This window comes from Melozone crissalis, unplaced genomic scaffold (assembly GCF_028551555.1).
Source record: "Melozone crissalis strain CALT ecotype California unplaced genomic scaffold, PUWL_Pcris_2 ptg000006l_1, whole genome shotgun sequence".
NCBI lineage: Eukaryota > Metazoa > Chordata > Aves > Passeriformes > Passerellidae > Melozone > Melozone crissalis.
Genome location: NW_026535784.1, coordinates 33,181,912 through 33,200,371, shown reverse-complemented (window position 1 = coordinate 33,200,371; position 18,460 = coordinate 33,181,912). Strand labels below are relative to the sequence as shown.

General features: G+C 36.9%; 1 protein-coding gene across 1 annotated transcript in view; it reads left to right on the top strand.

The window, feature by feature from the left end:
* Window positions 1–18,460, top strand: part of TLL1 (tolloid like 1) — a 123,722-nt gene that overhangs the window by 92,901 nt on the left and 12,361 nt on the right. The window contains exons 13-18 of the mRNA XM_054295679.1: window positions 1,776–1,971; window positions 3,430–3,555; window positions 6,416–6,576; window positions 9,561–9,741; window positions 16,060–16,185; window positions 17,532–17,659. Of these exons, the coding sequence (XP_054151654.1) occupies window positions 1,776–1,971; window positions 3,430–3,555; window positions 6,416–6,576; window positions 9,561–9,741; window positions 16,060–16,185; window positions 17,532–17,659 (918 nt within the window). The remainder of the gene's footprint in view (window positions 1–1,775; window positions 1,972–3,429; window positions 3,556–6,415; window positions 6,577–9,560; window positions 9,742–16,059; window positions 16,186–17,531; window positions 17,660–18,460) is intronic.

Below are 18,460 nucleotides of genomic sequence, written 5' to 3'. Positions count from 1 at the left end.
AAACTTACCAGTGCTCATGTACTGCATTAGTTGCATACAATTGCCACTAAAATCAACAATAGGTGGTTGCATCCCAAATCTTCCTGGCTTTCCTCACTCATTCCCAAACTCTGTCTCAGAACAATTCCTGATCAAAAATCTAGGAAATTACAGTAAATGGCAATATGGTTTGTGACAGAGGAGTGGGTGGGATAAAATTATGCATGTAAATGCCTGGAGAATTGGAAAGCTGGAAAGAAGACAGAGAAATGTTGCGTGTAAGTGCCATATTTTGATATTTTGATGCCACTAATATGGCATGAAATCAAACAGTTCCTTCCTCCCAAATTTTCCTTTTACCTAAGAAATATTAATGTGCTAAATGGAAGTTCCTTAGTCTGTGATGATTCCTGAGCTTCATGTTGGTCGTGGTGCACAAGTAGAGCAGAGAACCAGTGGCTACTTCTGCTTACTGTGAAGCTTAGGTGCAAGAAAAACTCTCTGGAGAGTAAATGTAGACTTTTCTGGGCTTAGTTTAGACTTCTTTATTGATTTAACAGAATATGGATGTGCTGAATTGGATTTGAGGCTTTCTCCAACCCTTCTACTTGACTGTGATCCTGTTACCCTCCCCATCCTCTCCATCCCTAAGCTTGCCTCTCCCAATTCATCTAGTTAGTTTAAAAAGAGTGTTTTTATAGGAATTATTTTTGAATGCTTGGATCTAGTTAATTCTTTTATTAAATAAGACTGAGCGATGTGAAATATTCCAGCAGTAAAATGACCCCGCTCAAGAGGGTTTTTAATTTTCTTGAGAAAGACATGCTCTCAATAAAGACAAGCATTGTAAATTATCTATCTTATGGACAAGGTCATATTTGGGCTGCTACTGCTTTCCTCTCTGGTGCAATTCCCATTCTGATGGACTCTGCAAATACTATTATGTAAGGACACAAGGCTCACTACTCAAGCAGACATCCACACATGCCCACTCACATATTAGTCTGTGTTTAAATGTCATCCAGCAGAAAGTTTAAATGGAAAGGGAAATTTTCAGTTGCTCTGGTTTCAGTAAGTTTCTCCATCAGTACAGCACAGATTCACTCATTGACCCAGAAAATCAAAAGAGGACACCTGAAGTCAGGAATTGTGCAAGAGAAACTGGACACATTGGCCACTGAAAACTTAGCTTCTTTTTGTCCTCTGTTCTGTTGACTACTTAAGAGTTGATCATTTTATATGTGTGTTTGGATCTAATTTTTCAGATGTATCAAATTCCTTATGCAGCGCAATTTTTTACCTTTATCCTGCAACATCAGTGAACAGTGACAAATGCAAAATTTTACTTTGTCTGGAGGATAAAAGGAGATTCCAAAAATCTTATCATATTGTTGAAATTTGAGCTTTTTAATATTGCTAAAACAGTGAATATTTCTGACCTGTTTAGTTTCTGAGCCATTAATCTTCTTTAGTTGAGTGTACATGACAAAATAGGACTTGACTTGAGATGAGAGTAGAAGTTTAACAGAGCACTAGAAAGCTTAGAGGTGAGCATGTCTTTTTTAGGTTTTTTTTCCCAGTTAGACTTGTGTCCTTAGTAACATTTCAGTGGTTTTTTTTGTGCAGAAAACAAGTATAATTAAAATCCATTCGATGATGTTCATTCATCTTCCTGGTGCTTGAACCCTAATCAGAGACCTGAACATTAACTTTGAAAAAATTTAAATTATTTTTATTATCTGCCTGATATTTGTGGTCAAGTTCAGGTAGGTAATTTTGAAAATTATGTTTTACAGATTGAAAGACATGACAACTGTGCGTATGACTACTTGGAAATCCGAGATGGAACAAATGAGAACAGTCCTTTGATTGGTCACTTTTGTGGCTATGACAAGCCAGAAGACATTAGATCTACCTCTAATACCCTGTGGATGAAGTTTGTTTCTGATGGAACTGTTAACAAAGCAGGGTTTGCAGCTAACTTTTTTAAAGGTAAGTGTTAAAATATATTTTGAGAGTTATGAACAGCTTATCACTTCTTCTTGGATTAGAAAATTATGAAGGGATATTAAAAATATTTCTCAATCTTTTTCTTACTACTAGAGTGAATAGAATAATTCTTCTGTGCATAAAATTTATTCAAAACAAAATAATAAATGTTTTTGAATCTCCTAGTAAAATGTGTCAAAAGACTGAAGGAGCATATTCAGCACAACTTTCTACTGCCTTCAAGTTCAGTTAATCAACTTAGTTCTGAAACATACCTAATTTTGAAAAATGGCACATTTTTTACATTGTGTTATCAAATATAAAGTTAAACAATGTAAGTGCAAATGGCTTTTTTTTCCTGTTTAAGATTTTTTCCTTTTTTTTGTCTAAATCTTGTCATTTTTTTTCTGATCTATTTTCTGGGTTGGTCTGCTTTATTATTCTCTGTAAGGAGGGAAAAAAACCAAAAAAGAGATCAGAAATCATATTGAGCAACAACCTCATAGTCTTCTGTGAAGCTTAGGTGCAAGAAATTGTGTTTTTTGGGGAGAGGAGGGTGCCATACAACTGCACAAATGCCTGAAGCATTTGATGCATGGAAAGTTTGTAATTTGCACACGGTGCTGCCGGTGGCACAGTTAAAGCCACCAGCAGTGGTGTGGCCATGGTCATACCTGAAATACAGGTCATGCCACCAGGAAAACCTTTTTGTTCTTTTGTTAAGAAACCATGGCTTTTCTAATCCCAACTGATAGTTTTCATTGTAGTCAATTATAATTTTGAAGGCAATAGGCATGAGAGTAGGAGCTCTTATTTTTTTCCCTAAGAAATTACTTTTCCTGGCGTAAGAAAATAATATTCCAGCATCTTAGGAATATTTCAGTGATGAATCTCATGGGAATATTTCAGAGCTAGCAGAGAGAACACACAATTCCTTTCCCTCCCCCAGCCCTGATTCATCTTGTTCCTTTTAATATCAGTAGAATAAAAACCTAGGATTTGAGGATTCTGTTAATCTGTTTTTGAGTATGAATTCAGGATAATGTACAGATTGATTCTGAGGGAGATAAAGTGCCCTTCAAGTGACCCTACTGTGGATTTTCAATCTTTCCTTCAATACTTTGTACAATCTTTAGATTATAGCTGCCTGAATTACTGTATGCTGCACACAAAGTGCTTATAAATTAGTTCTGCACCTGTTAGTAGACATTGTAAAAAATAAAACAAAACAAACAGAACGACTCAACAAAAAAAACCACACCCCACATAGGAAAAATTTTTATTTTCTCTATTGCAGGTCTCCTTAGCATTTGAAAATCCTCTAGTCAGCAACCACAATGTTTTACGCAGTGCATCTTATAATGGCATGCATATAGCTCTCTGGGTTACTATTGATCCAGCAGTTACAGCTGAGGAAGGTAATTATTTAACACATTTTTGCATTCTTGCCTGTCTTGGCAGAGGAAGATGAATGTGCCAAACCTGACAATGGTGGTTGTGAGCAGCGCTGTGTGAATACCCTGGGCAGTTACCAGTGCGCCTGCGATCCTGGCTACGAACTTGGTCCTGACAAGAAGAGTTGTGAAGGTACAGTGTGCTGCTGTCTCATGGACTCTTAAAGCTCTCAGAGTGCCATGGCCTGAATGTAATGCTACACATCTCTTTGGCTCTGTATGAGCAGCCTGAGATCTGTGGAACCCAACCCAGAAAACCAGCAGTCATGCCAGAGCCATGTTTGTCCAGTGTCCGTCAGCAATTTAGTTTTGCAGATTTTGCTGTCAATCAGGAATGGTGCAAAGTAGGACTCCATACCACTTATTTCACTATTCATACTCACTAAAGCAAAGTCTCTCAAGGAGACAATTACCAGCAGAGTATGTGCCACTTTCTCAGATTCAGAGTGTTTAATGACCCCTCTGGGCACCTCTGATTGGGATGTGCCTGGGAAGCTGGCTGGTCTAGAAGAGCAAGGTCCTATATTTTAGCTCAGAGGAATCTTCCCCACTCCTGGTCACACTGTGGACTTTTCTTAATTTTCAGGGTGAGCAAAGTGTGTTCAAATAATCATTTGGAGGAAAAAAAGAAAGAGATAAGCGGAAGTCCGTGTAAACATAGGACTGAACTGAGATAAGATTTTGCGTTCTATTCATATTTCATATCAAAGGACAGAGCCATAAGCTCTTGATCATTATGCACCACGTGTTGTTTGATTTTTACTCATAGACACCAATAAATCAAAGGATAGCACAAATTTATTCTTAGCTCATCTGTTTGCCTAGTGAGTGGATTTTGAAAATTGGGGTGCTTGGAGTCCTGGTTTTCTTCTGATGCAATTCACTGGTCTCTCTTTTTTCTAATTTCCTGTCTTTAATTTATTATTTTTCACAATTTGGGGTAATTTTGCCTAGTTTCTTTGCAATTCTTTGTTCTTATTTTGCTTTTGGATCTGCAGTGTTGGTTTTGGTTTTTTGTTTGTTGTATGTTTGTGTGAGCTGGTGGAAGTCCTAGATTAAAGGCATGTTAGAATGTGGCTCTCATCAAGCTGGCTGGGGTTTTTTTTTGGTTGTTTTTCCTCCCTCACCGTCCTTTAGTGAAGAGAACATTGGAAAAGCAAGTTATTTGGATGTCTGCACATTAGATAGACAATAAGAAAATGAGTTCAATCAAAGGGAGGGCCATGAAGACAAAGGTTTGATCTCTGGGCTTTTGATCATCAGCCCAAATTTAAATAAGGAATTGAGTTTAGTCTGCTTGCTGATTCAAGTCAGAATATTAGAGAAGTCTTTCAGAAGGCCCTTCTCTCTGCCTCTGAAAAATAGAAGAGGGATACATTCCTGGAGCCCAAACAGTAAAACAACTCTGTCAAAAGTAGTCACTCTAAGCACTGCAGTGCAGTTTAGAGCAAAAACTATGAGCTATCCCTGAAAGTGTGTATGTGTTTGTTCCAACTGAGGTGGCACTCACTGTGTGTAGATAGTACTTGGAACTGCTGAATCAAAATTACTGTGTAGTCACTGTGAACATTACTTCCTCGTTATAGTTTGGGCCGTTTGTGTGAGCTAGCTCTATTAATTCACATGTGAGTAGAAGCCTCTAGTCAGAAACTTTGCCTTATACTTCACTGCAGTGTTGACATGCACAGAAATTTGCTTTATGATCTTCTAATCCAAGTCTCCCCCAACGGCAGCATATTAGAAAGGGTTAAGATTTTCTTTTTTCACTATTTCCACATTTTCCACCCTTGCCTCAAGGATCAGTAGAACAATGTTCAGAAGCAGAAATTGAAATCTGGCAGTAGTTTCTCTGACGCAGATTGGATCATTTGAGTGGACAGTTTGTGTCATCTGGATGCAGTCTTTAAACCTATGTCTGGTCTTTTTTGATACACTGAGGTGTGACCCCAGGTCTTAGTTCACCCATTCCCATCAGATTACTTTTACATGTTTACCAAGAAGTGTGCTGCATGGAAAACTAGGGACCAGGAGAAACACTGGCGTGTGTCTGAGTTGACAAAATGAGCCTTGACATAGTAACTGGTGAATTCTCCCAGCTGTGTTAGATGGAGTAGATGCAGTATGTGAGATCATCAGCTAGACTGCTATAGCCAGTTTTTAAAGCATTCAGTGTTAGCAGAGAGCAGTTGAGCAGAGCTTCTTCCTTCAGCTCTTTGGAAGGAGATCTGTGGATGATTTCCAGTGCTGTCACAGTACTGTAATGGTTATCAATGTAGCAGAGTGTGATTGAGAGCTTCTCTAAATCCCCTTACTTTCCTTTAAAAAAAAAAAGCACAGATGGAAAAGATTAATGAGTTTATCCTTTGCTAGTTGAACTGCATTCAAGAATGTTGTACAGTATTTTTCCGTTTTATGGAGGTGATTATTTGGCATATACTTGGAAATAAGAGGCATTTTCTCTTTTAATTGAACATCCATGATTCAGCAAAAGTAATTGTGACTGAAGTGTATGTGACTGCTCTTCCAAAGAAGTGACCCTAGCTAGTGGGTTATGGGAGGCATATACAGCCATATGAGCTGAGACAGGTAGGGCTGATTCTGCATCAGTAATGAAGGAGAGAAGCACATCCTAAGTATCCCTCTGTCAGAAGAGGGGTGGTCAAGGTCTTGGGGAGGGCATTGAGGTCAGAGGACTTGCATGGGAAAGGCTGTGAGAGAATAACCAGAGTCTCTGGAGGGAGGGGAAAAGAATGAATATGATAACGCCTTGTGTAGTCCTGAAACTTATCTCTGCCCACAAACCTGCAAGCTGTTCAAGATAGGGGCTGTCTCTTTCTCTTTGTTTGCACCAAGCATGATAAAGCAAGATTCTGATTAGTCTGTCTGGGCATTGCAGCATATAAGTAATGAGAGGACTGACTCTTCTAGCATGTTTCTGTTTATAGTAAAACACACTGTCAGTCAAGAAATGATGTTCTCTTTTAATTTTACAGCTGCTTGTGGTGGACTCCTGACAAAGCTAAATGGGACTATAACCACACCAGGGTGGCCAAAAGAGTATCCTCCAAACAAAAACTGTGTGTGGCAGGTGGTTGCCCCAACACAATACCGAATTTCAATGAAGTTTGAGTTTTTTGAGTTAGAAGGGAATGAAGTAAGTAACGAAGAGCTGCACAATCTGTTACACTCTAAGTGGTTTCACAAGCATTCAGAAATAGATATTGTCTTATAGAACCTTTGCTGACCTTTCATGTGCTGACAATAAGCATGGATATTCTTGTTTTCGTTTTGGGACAGTTTCTGGATTCTTTCAAAACAAACATGGAAAGAATAGCTCTCTTTTACATATCATCTAAATGTATATGTATTACAAGAAATTTAAAAAAAATGTTCTCTGCTGAGTCTCAGCTGACTTTTTTATCAACAAAATAAAACAGAGCAAATGGGGCTGAAGCATATTGGAAAGAATTCAAGAGAAGAAAATCTGGAGAAACCAAATCATCTTTACAGACTGACTACAAAGAATACACATAAGCTGTGGTTAGTGATGGAGTGAGGGAGCGTTTAAATCACTTACAAGTATCTCACTGGGGGAATAGTTTGAAGGGAGCAGTACCAGAAATAAGTCACGCTAGAACAGCAGCAGTTTTTGAGCTGGGCAACCCCCAGAGGCATGGGGGATCTTCTGCCCAGGTAGGAGGAGGGACAGGGCAGAGCCCTCCATGTGCTGAAGGATGCTCCTTACAGCTTTAAACAAAGTGGTGGGGGCTGCAGTGCTTTTGGGATGAGAAGCAGTAAAATGTGGGTTTCAACATCCTTGTCACTTTTTGTTCTGCTTTGTAGGCAATTCTCTGTCATATCATTGAATTCCCTCACCACACTCCAGCCATAACATGCTGTAACCACTGAGTTTAAATGCACATTTTTTACATGGAATTAAGAACACAAATCCCAGGATGTTATTTCTGATGTTTCTATTTATTTCTAAATAAATTTGTAGCGATGTATTTAGTATAAAGATGGCCTACTTTTTAGGCAGAGGTATTTGAAGGTACAAAAGCCAGAGTTTGATTTATAACTAAGAACCAAACTAGCCATGACTTCTCTAAAATACCTCAGTATTATTTTCAGAGGCAGCAATGTCAGATTTTTTTCCTCCATAACTTTTTGAAGTGGGTTCTCAAGTCCATGAAATTCCGATTTTCAGTGATGTATACTTTGCACTTAAGTCCTGTAATCATTATGACTAGAAGTGCAAGAGATGTAAAAAAGCTTAAAAGTACCAAAGAATTGAAATTTAATTACCATTTGAACAAGTCATAAAAACCTTTTTCTTGCACTTTCTTGGTACATGGGCAAGATTTGCAAGGAAAACACCGGGCATGTAATGAAGTGAAATCACTTCTCTAAGTTCATAGAAGACATTCAACATAAACAGACAGAAAAATTCTGAATGCGTTTCAGCAATCAGCTGAACTAGCATTTGATCATCTCATGTGCTACTAAATCTTGGCTTCATACTGTTAAATAGTAGCATTAAGGACAGATGCCTGTGAAAATGAGAAGAAACATAATATCTGGAAAATTCTAAGATATTGCCTGAGTGCAGACATGAAATCTCTGCGTGCATGCAGAGATAAAATTTATCAAGTACTCTATTTTTTTTTATTTGTTATTGGAGGATTTATTTGAAAATTTATTTTATTTGTTCTGGGTCCTCCATTTATGACCAAGTTTAGTATGTCTTTTACACTATTATAATTTTAATATTTTACATTGACATTGTGCAGTTTAACTTGTAATTTTTTTTCAGGGCAGTGTAGTATAGAGGAAGGTAGATCTATTTGAAATTACATTTGATTTCTGATCTAAAGCTAGGCAACCATAAAAACTTGCCACTATTACATTGCTGGAATTGGTGGGATTTAGCAACGTAGTGAGCTATATTTGAAAATCACATGCACTATCAGAAATATGTCTTCCAATTAGAATAGATTAACATGTGGCAGTCACTCAAGAATCTTTGTGTTCTTTATACTGTACAGAAGGAGTTTTGACTGAATAATCACTTTTCAACTCTGCCACATGTGAAAATTCTTCCGGTCACATTAAAAGTTTAATCTACATCTTCAGTGTATTATATTAAAACCAATTGGAAATTATGACAATTTTTCATAGAGAGAGAGAACAACAAAGCCCAAAACATCCTTTTCTATTGTTCTCTTCCAGCTCCCCTGACACTTTTTTTGACTAGAAATTGCAATTTTTCAAATACAACTTGGATTTAATGGAGCAATATAAGCTCTGTATGAATCCTCCTGGACAATATTCTCTCTTAAGCTATTAATTGCAGAGAACTGGTACATTTTTGATTAAATGATTGATAGTTGAGCCTAAGAAGCTTAGAAGTTTTTGGCTGGATGGCTTTAAGTTGACCAAGGGATTATGTATTGAAAGTATTATCATTAGAACTAGACCTTGCATAAGGCTTTTTTTTATTGCATTAAATTACTTTATTTCTAACCTTTTAATAAAAATGGCATGCATCATGTTCCAAATTATAGCTATGCTACTGTTGGTGAAAGTTGCATGGCTTTAATAGTGGAAAGTTCTATATTTGGAAATAAATGAAAGTATCTTAAATATGTAATGATGAAAACTTACCTTGTAAGTTTCTAGGTGAAAATTAATATTTAAAAACATCTTCAAGATGCAAGTAGTATAAGGTTTGTAGGTTTGGGGTATGTGGTTTATAGCACACAGATAGGTGTAATTTTTAGCATCAACATTTCTAGATTTTAGTTTGCTGTCAATGGAATATTTGCTTTTTAAATGAAGTGGAAATGCTTTAAGTATCTTGAAATTTAGATATTAAACATAGGTCAACATCTATAAAAATATAATTTGGAACATAATTCATAGTATAGCTATGTGTTAGTGACCTTAAAACGTTCTTACCTATAGTCAGCAAATGTAACAATTAACAAATGCTTTCAGAATCAGGAGAAAGTGAAGAAGGATATTGGTCATTTATTATTCAGCAGTAATATACATACCCATCAGAATTCTGGCATTTGTAAACAGCGTTGTGCTTTTATTTTGATTAGCCAAATATTTTTTCTTTCATTCTTTTCTCAGGTTTGCAAGTATGATTATGTGGAGGTTCGCAGTGGCCTTTCTTCTGATTCCAAGCTGCATGGTAAATTCTGCGGTTCAGAAGTGCCTGAAGTTATCACCTCTCAGTACAACAACATGCGCATCGAGTTTCGCTCTGACAACACTGTCTCAAAAAAAGGCTTCAAGGCACACTTTTTCTCAGGTATGGAACAGTGCCCTCATGTACCTGTCCGTGCCTCTGGGTGTCCACTGACCAGGTGGAGTGACCACAGTTTTGGTATAAAAATGAGTGGCTTCTTTGCTTATGGTTTTCCTGGTAGCTTTGAATTAGTTTTATTTACATAAACATACACCACTCTCCTGTCTTAAAATATCATTCTGAATTGTAATGTCTGTAGAAAATATATTGAACATATCTATATGTACTTAAGTAACAGCAGAAGCAAGAAAACTTTGTGAGATACAGAGGACAAAAGAAAATTTATTGTATTTCTGTTTTATGAGATTTCTTTTATCCCAAGTTTTGTTGCTGTTTTTTTCAAATCCCAGTTGTAAAGTGATACGAATTGCACACTGTGTACTCTTGTATTTTTTCTACTCAAGTCTCTTAATATATTCCATTTGTCGGGAAATTACCACTTTGTGGTACAACATTTGTTTAACATTATGGCTACATCTGTGCCAAACTTTGCACTTCTTAATGTTTTGCAGAAGAACAGGGTTTAAGATCTTGATCTTGCAAAAAAAAAACCTGTGTCTTTTTATTTATGAGTGTAATTTTACTGAGCGAGATCAGAGTGGTGGGAGTTTATACTGTATGAGGACTTACACTGTTGAATAAAGTTACACATAAGTGAACCTTAAGATGTGAGGAAATATTTGCTCAACAGTGGCCTCTGCAATTACCCATTGAGTGTGGAATATAGAAATCTGGCTCTGGCAGGAGACCACTCAGTGTTTGTAGCAAAAGTTTGCTTTGTGTTTTTCCTGAGTGTTTACATACACACATAGGGATAGGTAACTTAGCTTGTGTAAAACAACGAAAAACAGCAAAAAACACCAGTTCCATCTGCCCACCTCCCTAAACCAGATGTCCAACAGAAGAATTTGAGAATTGAATTGTACTCCAGATTTTTTTATAGCAGTGAAAATTCTGAACCTGGAGAATCCTGATTATTCTTCACTTAGCATGTAGTAAAATATACTACCATTAATAGCATTTACTTGCTAAAATATTTTATCAAAACTGAAATGAAATGGTTTTTCATTGATGACTGCTGAGAATGACTAATGAGAATCTGTAGAATGTGTAAGGAATATGGTTTGAAAAATGAAAAGATATCTACCAAGGCAAAAAGTTTAGACTTTCAGTATTTTCTTATTATGACTATTTTGATGCTTTTATTAAGTAGCCATGAAATATGGAAAGAGGAGTTTTGTCTCATACAAAGACATAAAAAAGATTTGATCTCTTTTAAGTATACCTCTTTCCTAGTAACCACATTTCTCTGGTCATAATGTTCCAAAGACACATCTTTACTTTTAGTAACACTTTCTACTTTTGAATTTATGATTTACATTAGCAAGGAGCATTCAAGGTTTACTCATTATTTGTAGTAAATACATATGTGCACACAGCAGAGCTTCCTCCTAGAAGCACAAAACTAGTCATTTTCTGTTGGTCTAGTTGTGCCAGCAGGAATTGTCACATTGTCTTTTTACAGGGATATATATTGACATGTTCAAGTTCTAAAGACTGCAAATGAAGTTTGTTGAATCTTTTTAAGATCTTACAGATATTTCAGATAAGACTAGCAATGATAGTGCAGTAATTTATATAAGCTCCATGGTTCAGAAGTTGTGTTTCCTGGACATCCTGGTCATTTATACATCTATAGTTAGTTAAATTTTGGTTTTCATTAAAGTAATAGTTTATCTTCACATATAAATTTATTTCTTTTGCTCAAGTGACTTTCTTTAAATGAGTGGGTTCCACCAGTGCGGTATCTTGGGGAAAGACTAGGCTGAAGGTCATGGATTACAAAGCATCAGGTTGTAATTATTCAGAACTAATTTTCCCTTGTATATTTCAGTTCTGACAGAAATGTTCTAATCATTCCCTCACAAGGTAATTTCAAAAAGAAATTTTTAAGTGATGTCACTGATCACAGAATAATTCTTTAGTCAGGGATAAGTTTGAACTAATGTATTTTTCAATAAATAGAAATGTGTTATGTGTCCTAGATAGTATATATATCTAATCCCATTAAAAAAATAGTTTGATATAAAAATCCTTTGAATCTGTAAGTATGTAAATTTACTGAGTGCTTCATAACACATTCCTGCCAGCATTTCATATGATTTCAAATATCTGAATATAATATGAGTATTTTATTTTTATTTTTTCTGAACTATCTTCCATTTGTTCAAATTTCTAGCAGATTCCATTCTTCTATGTCATCTGACTTTCATTGTTTGCCTAGGTTTTCTGATTAAAACAAATTTTGTATTGCTTGCGAAAAATTAAACTTCTGAACTTAAAGTATCTAAAAAGAAGATGCCATCTCCAAATAATTAATCAGACATTTTAGGACTGTCAGAAAACACTGTTACTTTCTTGTCCCTGAATTCCTTTATATGGACATAATATGCTATTCATCTGCCAATAAAGAACAGACTTGAGACTTCAAGTATTTTGACTTATATAATGACAAAAAATGTAATGAGAATCTTGCACTCTTTTCACCAGTAAAGGCCATATGCAATGCTTAGCAATACAGAAAGGTGGATAAGTTAAATTAATGTGAAGATTAGGAACTGAAAAATGTTCCCTAAGCACAGCCAAAGAACTACTCTTTTCTTCCGCAACTCTTGTGGTGGTGAATTCTGCACCACAGCTAGAGATGAGGAAGCATGGCCTAGCTCCAGCTCAGATGACAGAAAGCAGTTTTTGGGTGGTTGAAACCTGCTGTGATAAACTGTGAAAGCAAACAGTGACATAGGGCAACAGATGACCTGCATTAGGAAGGTATTTATGTTGATACAAGACAACATGTAATTATATTTTTGGCTGTAAAATAGTGCTAACAGCCAGACAGGTGCTACTGGAAAGTGAGAAATTTTTTTTTTTTTTCAGCATTCTGTAAAATTTACATTTGATGGGACGGTTCTGAAGAAAGCTCGGTTAGGAGTCTCTGCAGGGATCTAGCTGAACTACGGAGACTCTATTGTATATTTATAATCAAGTTTCTCAGATAAAGAGAGGAAACTGTGGGTCACTATATATTATTTAAAAGAAAAACTTTTAATAAAACTTCTTGGAATTGGATATTAGACTTCTAAACGAAAAATTTCCAGCAATTAGTTTTTTATTCTTCTCCCTCTGTCTTTCTTCTGTCCTCCTCTGTCTCCCGCTTTTGTTATAAGACCAAGGCCTTGGAGTAAGTCCCTGCAGGCAGGACTCAGCACACCCTACTGGGCCTGTAAGACTAGAGAAGTGTTAAATAATTTCAAAAATATAACAATTATATATATATGTATATATTTAAGTACCCTTTTTTTCTGTGATCTTTCTGAAAAGATGACCTGAGGATTAGTCATAGTTTGTCATTAAACTGCTTCCATTTATCATAGGTTTCAGACTTACTTTAGTGTTTTAAGTAAACATGAGTGATTCTCTGCATAACATTCAAAATATGCATGGGTTTTGATATAATGTAAAAATGAGGTTTGTTGGGACATCTCTTCTTGGTGGTGATTCATTGAGCAGTTAAAAGAGAAAGCTAGAATGTTTCTAGCCTTGAACAAAAAGTCATCTCTGGTGCCATCCTGGTACATTTTTTTCCACAGACAAGAAAGCTGCCTGCAAAGAGAAAATTTTTGGTTTTGAATCTTGCAAGGACTTGGTACAGGTCCCTTCAGGCCGAGTACGTATTATTCACAGACTGGTGGCCTCTGAGGGTCTCAGAGGTATGACCATTTGTCCTCAGAATGATTCAATCTATTATTTTCTTGAGAATGGATCTTTCCATCTTCTGAGTACTGAAATAAGAAAAGAAAAGAAAGTATCCATTTAAAATTGGGGGTACTCATTTCCATCTGTCAGCATAACAAATGGCTTTGTTTTTACATGGCAAAACATTTGTTCTCGTAACTAATACAGACTAATTGTTGGGGTTTTTTTTCACAAATTTTTAAACTGGGCAATCAATTTGACAGAAAGTCTGTTCTCAATTATGAAGTGTGAGGAAGGCTTGTTCAACAGTTGCATCCTTGATTAACTATGTACAAGTAATTATTATAGCTCAAATGTGTTCCAAAACTTCTCCTTTGTACCTTCTGTCCATTATTTTATTTCTGAGGACATCCAGCGTAGGACTATTTGCTTATGCACTTGTCTCTTAAGAGATTATTTTACAGTATATAAGCATATCCACTGTTAAAATACTTTTCAGTGTTTTCATAGAGTTTGGTGGATGATGAAAATGGTCAGGGCTTTTATTTATTTAGAATTTGTGTACCTACTCTGTACTTGAAAGCCTAACTTGAATGCATTTTGAGCTTGCCTTCCTTTCTTTTTGTTATTCTGGTGGAAAATTACAAACTAATGCTTAGGAGGGAAATACTGAAGAATTTTGTTCATAGTAGTTCTAATTTTTCAGTTGATTGCTACTGTTCTTCACTTGCAATGTGGAATAATTTATGATAGTGCTTGCTTTTGCAAAATTATGACTTTGGTTCGACATTGCATAGATTTACTACCTCAGTTAGGGACTTGCTTTGCAAGGTGCATAAACAGTGCATTGTGGAGCTTCTGTGCTTCCTTTCATCATCAAAATGACAAGTAGTATCTCTTTGAATGTATGGTTCCAAGAGGTATCTATGTTTTCAGCTCTTTCTTAACCTTCAGATCTGTTCACATTTGCAGAAAGCTTCTGAAAACTTTCAGTGCAAACAGATTTGAGAGTTACAGTACAACATGCAGTGGATGCTTGGGTTTGACTTGCAGAATTTACCTATAAATGCACATTATCATCTTGTATTATAAGTAGAAGCTGATTTTTATGGAAAGACCTGCAAGTCAACAGGTCAAGTGCTGAAAAACATTTCGGCAGAGGAAGACGACATGTATGCAATTACAATGCAAACTTCCTTTGTTGTGTTACTGAGTATGAGCATCAGTAAGGGCACGGAAAAAAATGCATGAGTAACACAATGAAAAGAGACTTAAATCATCCATGGTGGCTTCTAGTCTATAGAAATTCTTGCCATACCTGGTAAAGTGTGAAATATCACATTGCCTTGTTTGGACATAATGTTAACTGTTGCTTTCCAAGGTAAATAAGACTGTAGGGGTTAAATGGTCTGCATTCCAACCCACAACAACCAGACCTCTGGAATGACCAAAATTCCTTTTCTCTGTTTCCTCCTCTCTTTTGCATGTTGAAATGGCACATTTAGTAAAATACAGAGGAGATTTACTATGTCTGTGTTTATATACATATATATATATATATATATATATATATATTTATATGCATATATTTTTATATCTAAGAATGTATACATATGTGTGTGTGTGTACATTTATAGTTATATAGATGTGCACACATATATGCATATATGTGTATACACGTGTCAGGAGCAGTCTGCCTCTTTTAAAGGGACCAGCCTCACCTAAAGCAAGAACAGCTGAATGACATAGAAGCATGGCAGCAGAGGCCTCTTGCTACTATGACAGCCTGTTAATCTAGTTTGGCTTTTTTCCATGCAATGAATTTGTAGCTGTTTAATGCAGGTCATATTTCCTCCACTACTCTCTGCTTTATTTCTAACACACTAAAAGCTCTTTTGAAGGATTATATGTTAATAAACAGAACTGCGTGCTACTTTTTTTTTTCTTTCAATGAAATGTTTTTCTTTTTGTGATGGTCTATAATGTCCAGCTTCATTAAAAGTAAAGCACATTGTCACTCTGCTGGGGGAAAAAGCCCAACTTATTAGAAAAGCTTATGTGAAATCTTTCTCTTCTTACATGTTTAATGTGTAGAAGTTGAAGTGTTTTTAATCTATGTGTTCCTTTCAAGATTTCACTGTTAAATTTGTGCAAATGGAATTTGCACAAAGCTGGAATAATATGTGTTGTCCATAAACTACACTACCAATGTTTACTACGATAAAACTGGATATTTATGAAACTTTTACCAGCTAGATCAGTTGAAAGAGTAAAAGCTGGTAAATCTCTTACATCCTTTGTTTTAGCTTGTTTTTTACTGGTGTTCTTCTCCCTTAGGAACTAATGCTCAATTCCTAGAGAGATGAGACAGACCCTTTGTGCCACAGTGCAAGGCTGCAGGCTGAGCAAAGAGTGACCTAAAACTATGGCACCACAAAAGTGCCTCACTGGGAAGAGTGACTGTGCTGTAGCTTATCCTGCTCTGGCCCCAGGCTCCGTGCTCCTCTTGGTAGCAAGGTCTGCTGGGAGCCGTGTGCTCACCTGGGCTTGTTGTGTGTTTTGTAGACAAGGATGAGTGTTCCAAGGACAACGGGGGCTGCCAGCACGAGTGCATCAACACAGTGGGAAGCTACGTCTGCCAGTGCCGGAACGGATTCGTGCTACACGAAAATAAACATGACTGCAAGGAAGGTGAGCAGAAGGCAGTGGAGTGGTTGGTTATACAACTGTCTCACAGAAAGCTTTCTGCAGCTCTCCTTTCAAACAAAAGAAAGGAAAAGAAGTTCTTGCTGATGGGGTTTTAGACATTTGGGCTTAAACACAACAACATCCCTCCCCTTTCCCATCCCCTCCTTCCCAGCATTTGTGTGGGCTGAGTTTGAGGTCCACAGGAATGAAGTTTGGAAAACTTGGGATCGTTGGCACAGAGTGCTACTTTCAATAGTTCTGTGAAGTGTAGATTATTTAAAGCTCTGATAAAGTATTTATCTAAGGCTGTATTAAACACAGGGGTAGAGTTTCTGGAGAGAAGCCTGGTAAAGTTGTGATTAGCTGCTATCAGTAGCAGTTAGTTTCCTCACAGCCAGGTTGAAACCATATCTACTCTTTCTGGGTTTGTTTTAGGTGACAGATTCAGACAATCTACCTTCCAGCAAAGCCCTGAACATCTTTATTCCTTTGTCTCTCTCGAGGTGGCTACCTTCAAGAAAACAATAGGCTTTGGGACTTCAGTAGAATTTAAATTCTCTACAAATGAACCTCAAGTGTCCAATATCATGAGAGCTGCTGTAATGTCTCAATGTTTTCTAGCATGGATTTAATCTGAGAGCAAAGACATGCCCTTTGTGAATTATTTGCCTTTTCACTAGTTTTGGTTGCCTACTCTGAAAGGTTTTTTTTCTTTTCAAAGAATTCTCTGATATTTAGAAAGCAAATTGAGATTGCTAAAAGTACATACAAAAATGCCTTCTTTTAGTTCTGGGTGCTAGTGGCTTAGTTGCAAATTCAGTGACTAAGCTGCTTTTCGTACATACTTAGAGTTTAGTCTTAGCTGTTCTCACATTGTGTATATATTTACCTAGGAGCTGTGGTTTACAAATCAAATTGATTCCTCTGTAGCTGCAGTGAAAATTACCAATAAGAGAAAAAATAAATTGTTTGAGAAATTTCTTTTGAAGTTGGAGTAGTGAGATTTTCATATGGATTTACACACTTACTTGTATGTAGGGTGGGGGGAATGGGAAAGTACTTAATATTTATCTTATGTTTACTCCTAAATAAGACTTCTTCTGAAAAAAAGCCATCCATTGTAAACAGCAGTGTATGTTTCACAACAATCCGTAAAGAAACATGCTGGGTTAATGCTCTAAAGCACTTGCCTGAGGGGAATAACATGACTGTGCACTCTGAAAAGCATGCTTACCTATCTTCTTAAAAATCCTTTCCACTTGGTGGCTGCCCTGACAAAAAATAGTCCTTTGTTGACTACTTCTGAATGCTGACCCGCAGACTAACTGCTGCTATCCCTATTGGCACAGCTGAGTGTGAGCAGAAGATCCACAGTCCCAACGGCATCATCACGAGTCCCAACTGGCCTGACAAGTATCCCAGCAGGAAGGAGTGCACGTGGGAAATCAGTGCCACCCCTGGGCAGAGGGTCAAACTGGTGAGTCTCTGCTTTCCCTTCCTTTTCAGCTTTTCTTCCATCAAGTCAGCTTCTCAGATGACTGCTAAGTGATATGAAACTGTTACTAGACTTTACTGTCAGTTTGCATCCCAGAGGTAAACTATTTTAAAAACTTTCTGAATCCTGTCCATTTCTGGCCAACAGGGACTACTCAATATCATAGAGTTGTGATTTAAGTTTATAGTGATTGGAAATACTGTCTACAGAAAGGCAGGAGGAACGCTTTCCTCCTGTCAGACTTTACTATATCATTGTTGCAACTCATAAAACTTGTGCAAAGTTTTGGCAAATATGGCAGAAGCCATTTACACAAATTCCAATATATAGAAAAAGCAAAATTTTGAGTTATGAGCAGTCCTCTACACACACCTTTTCCTGTTCTGGTTTTTTGAGAAAGAAAAAAGATACAAAAACCCTGAGAATCTGGATTTCTCATTTTAAAGTGGTTTCAAATGTTAACGTAAGTAGAAGAGCAGCCTGGAGTAGATTTGTGAATTCGGTGTCCAGCTGGCTGAGGGCAGTGCTGGTGTCCAAAGACAGGCCTAGGAGAGCTTAGGTGGCTTTGCAGGTTTACTGAGGTTATGTGGCCTCTGTATGAGGCCAAAGGCACAGTCTTGCCAATAGGGTTTTTGCTTTGAGCTCAGCCCCAGTATGTCTTCTGCAGCTTACTTGCAGGACAGCCACAACAAAATCTGGCCTTACATATATTTAAACTTCTTAAATTGATTTTTCAACTGTTTTGGAGCACATAAAGTTAAGGAGAGAGATATCTCTGTTTCA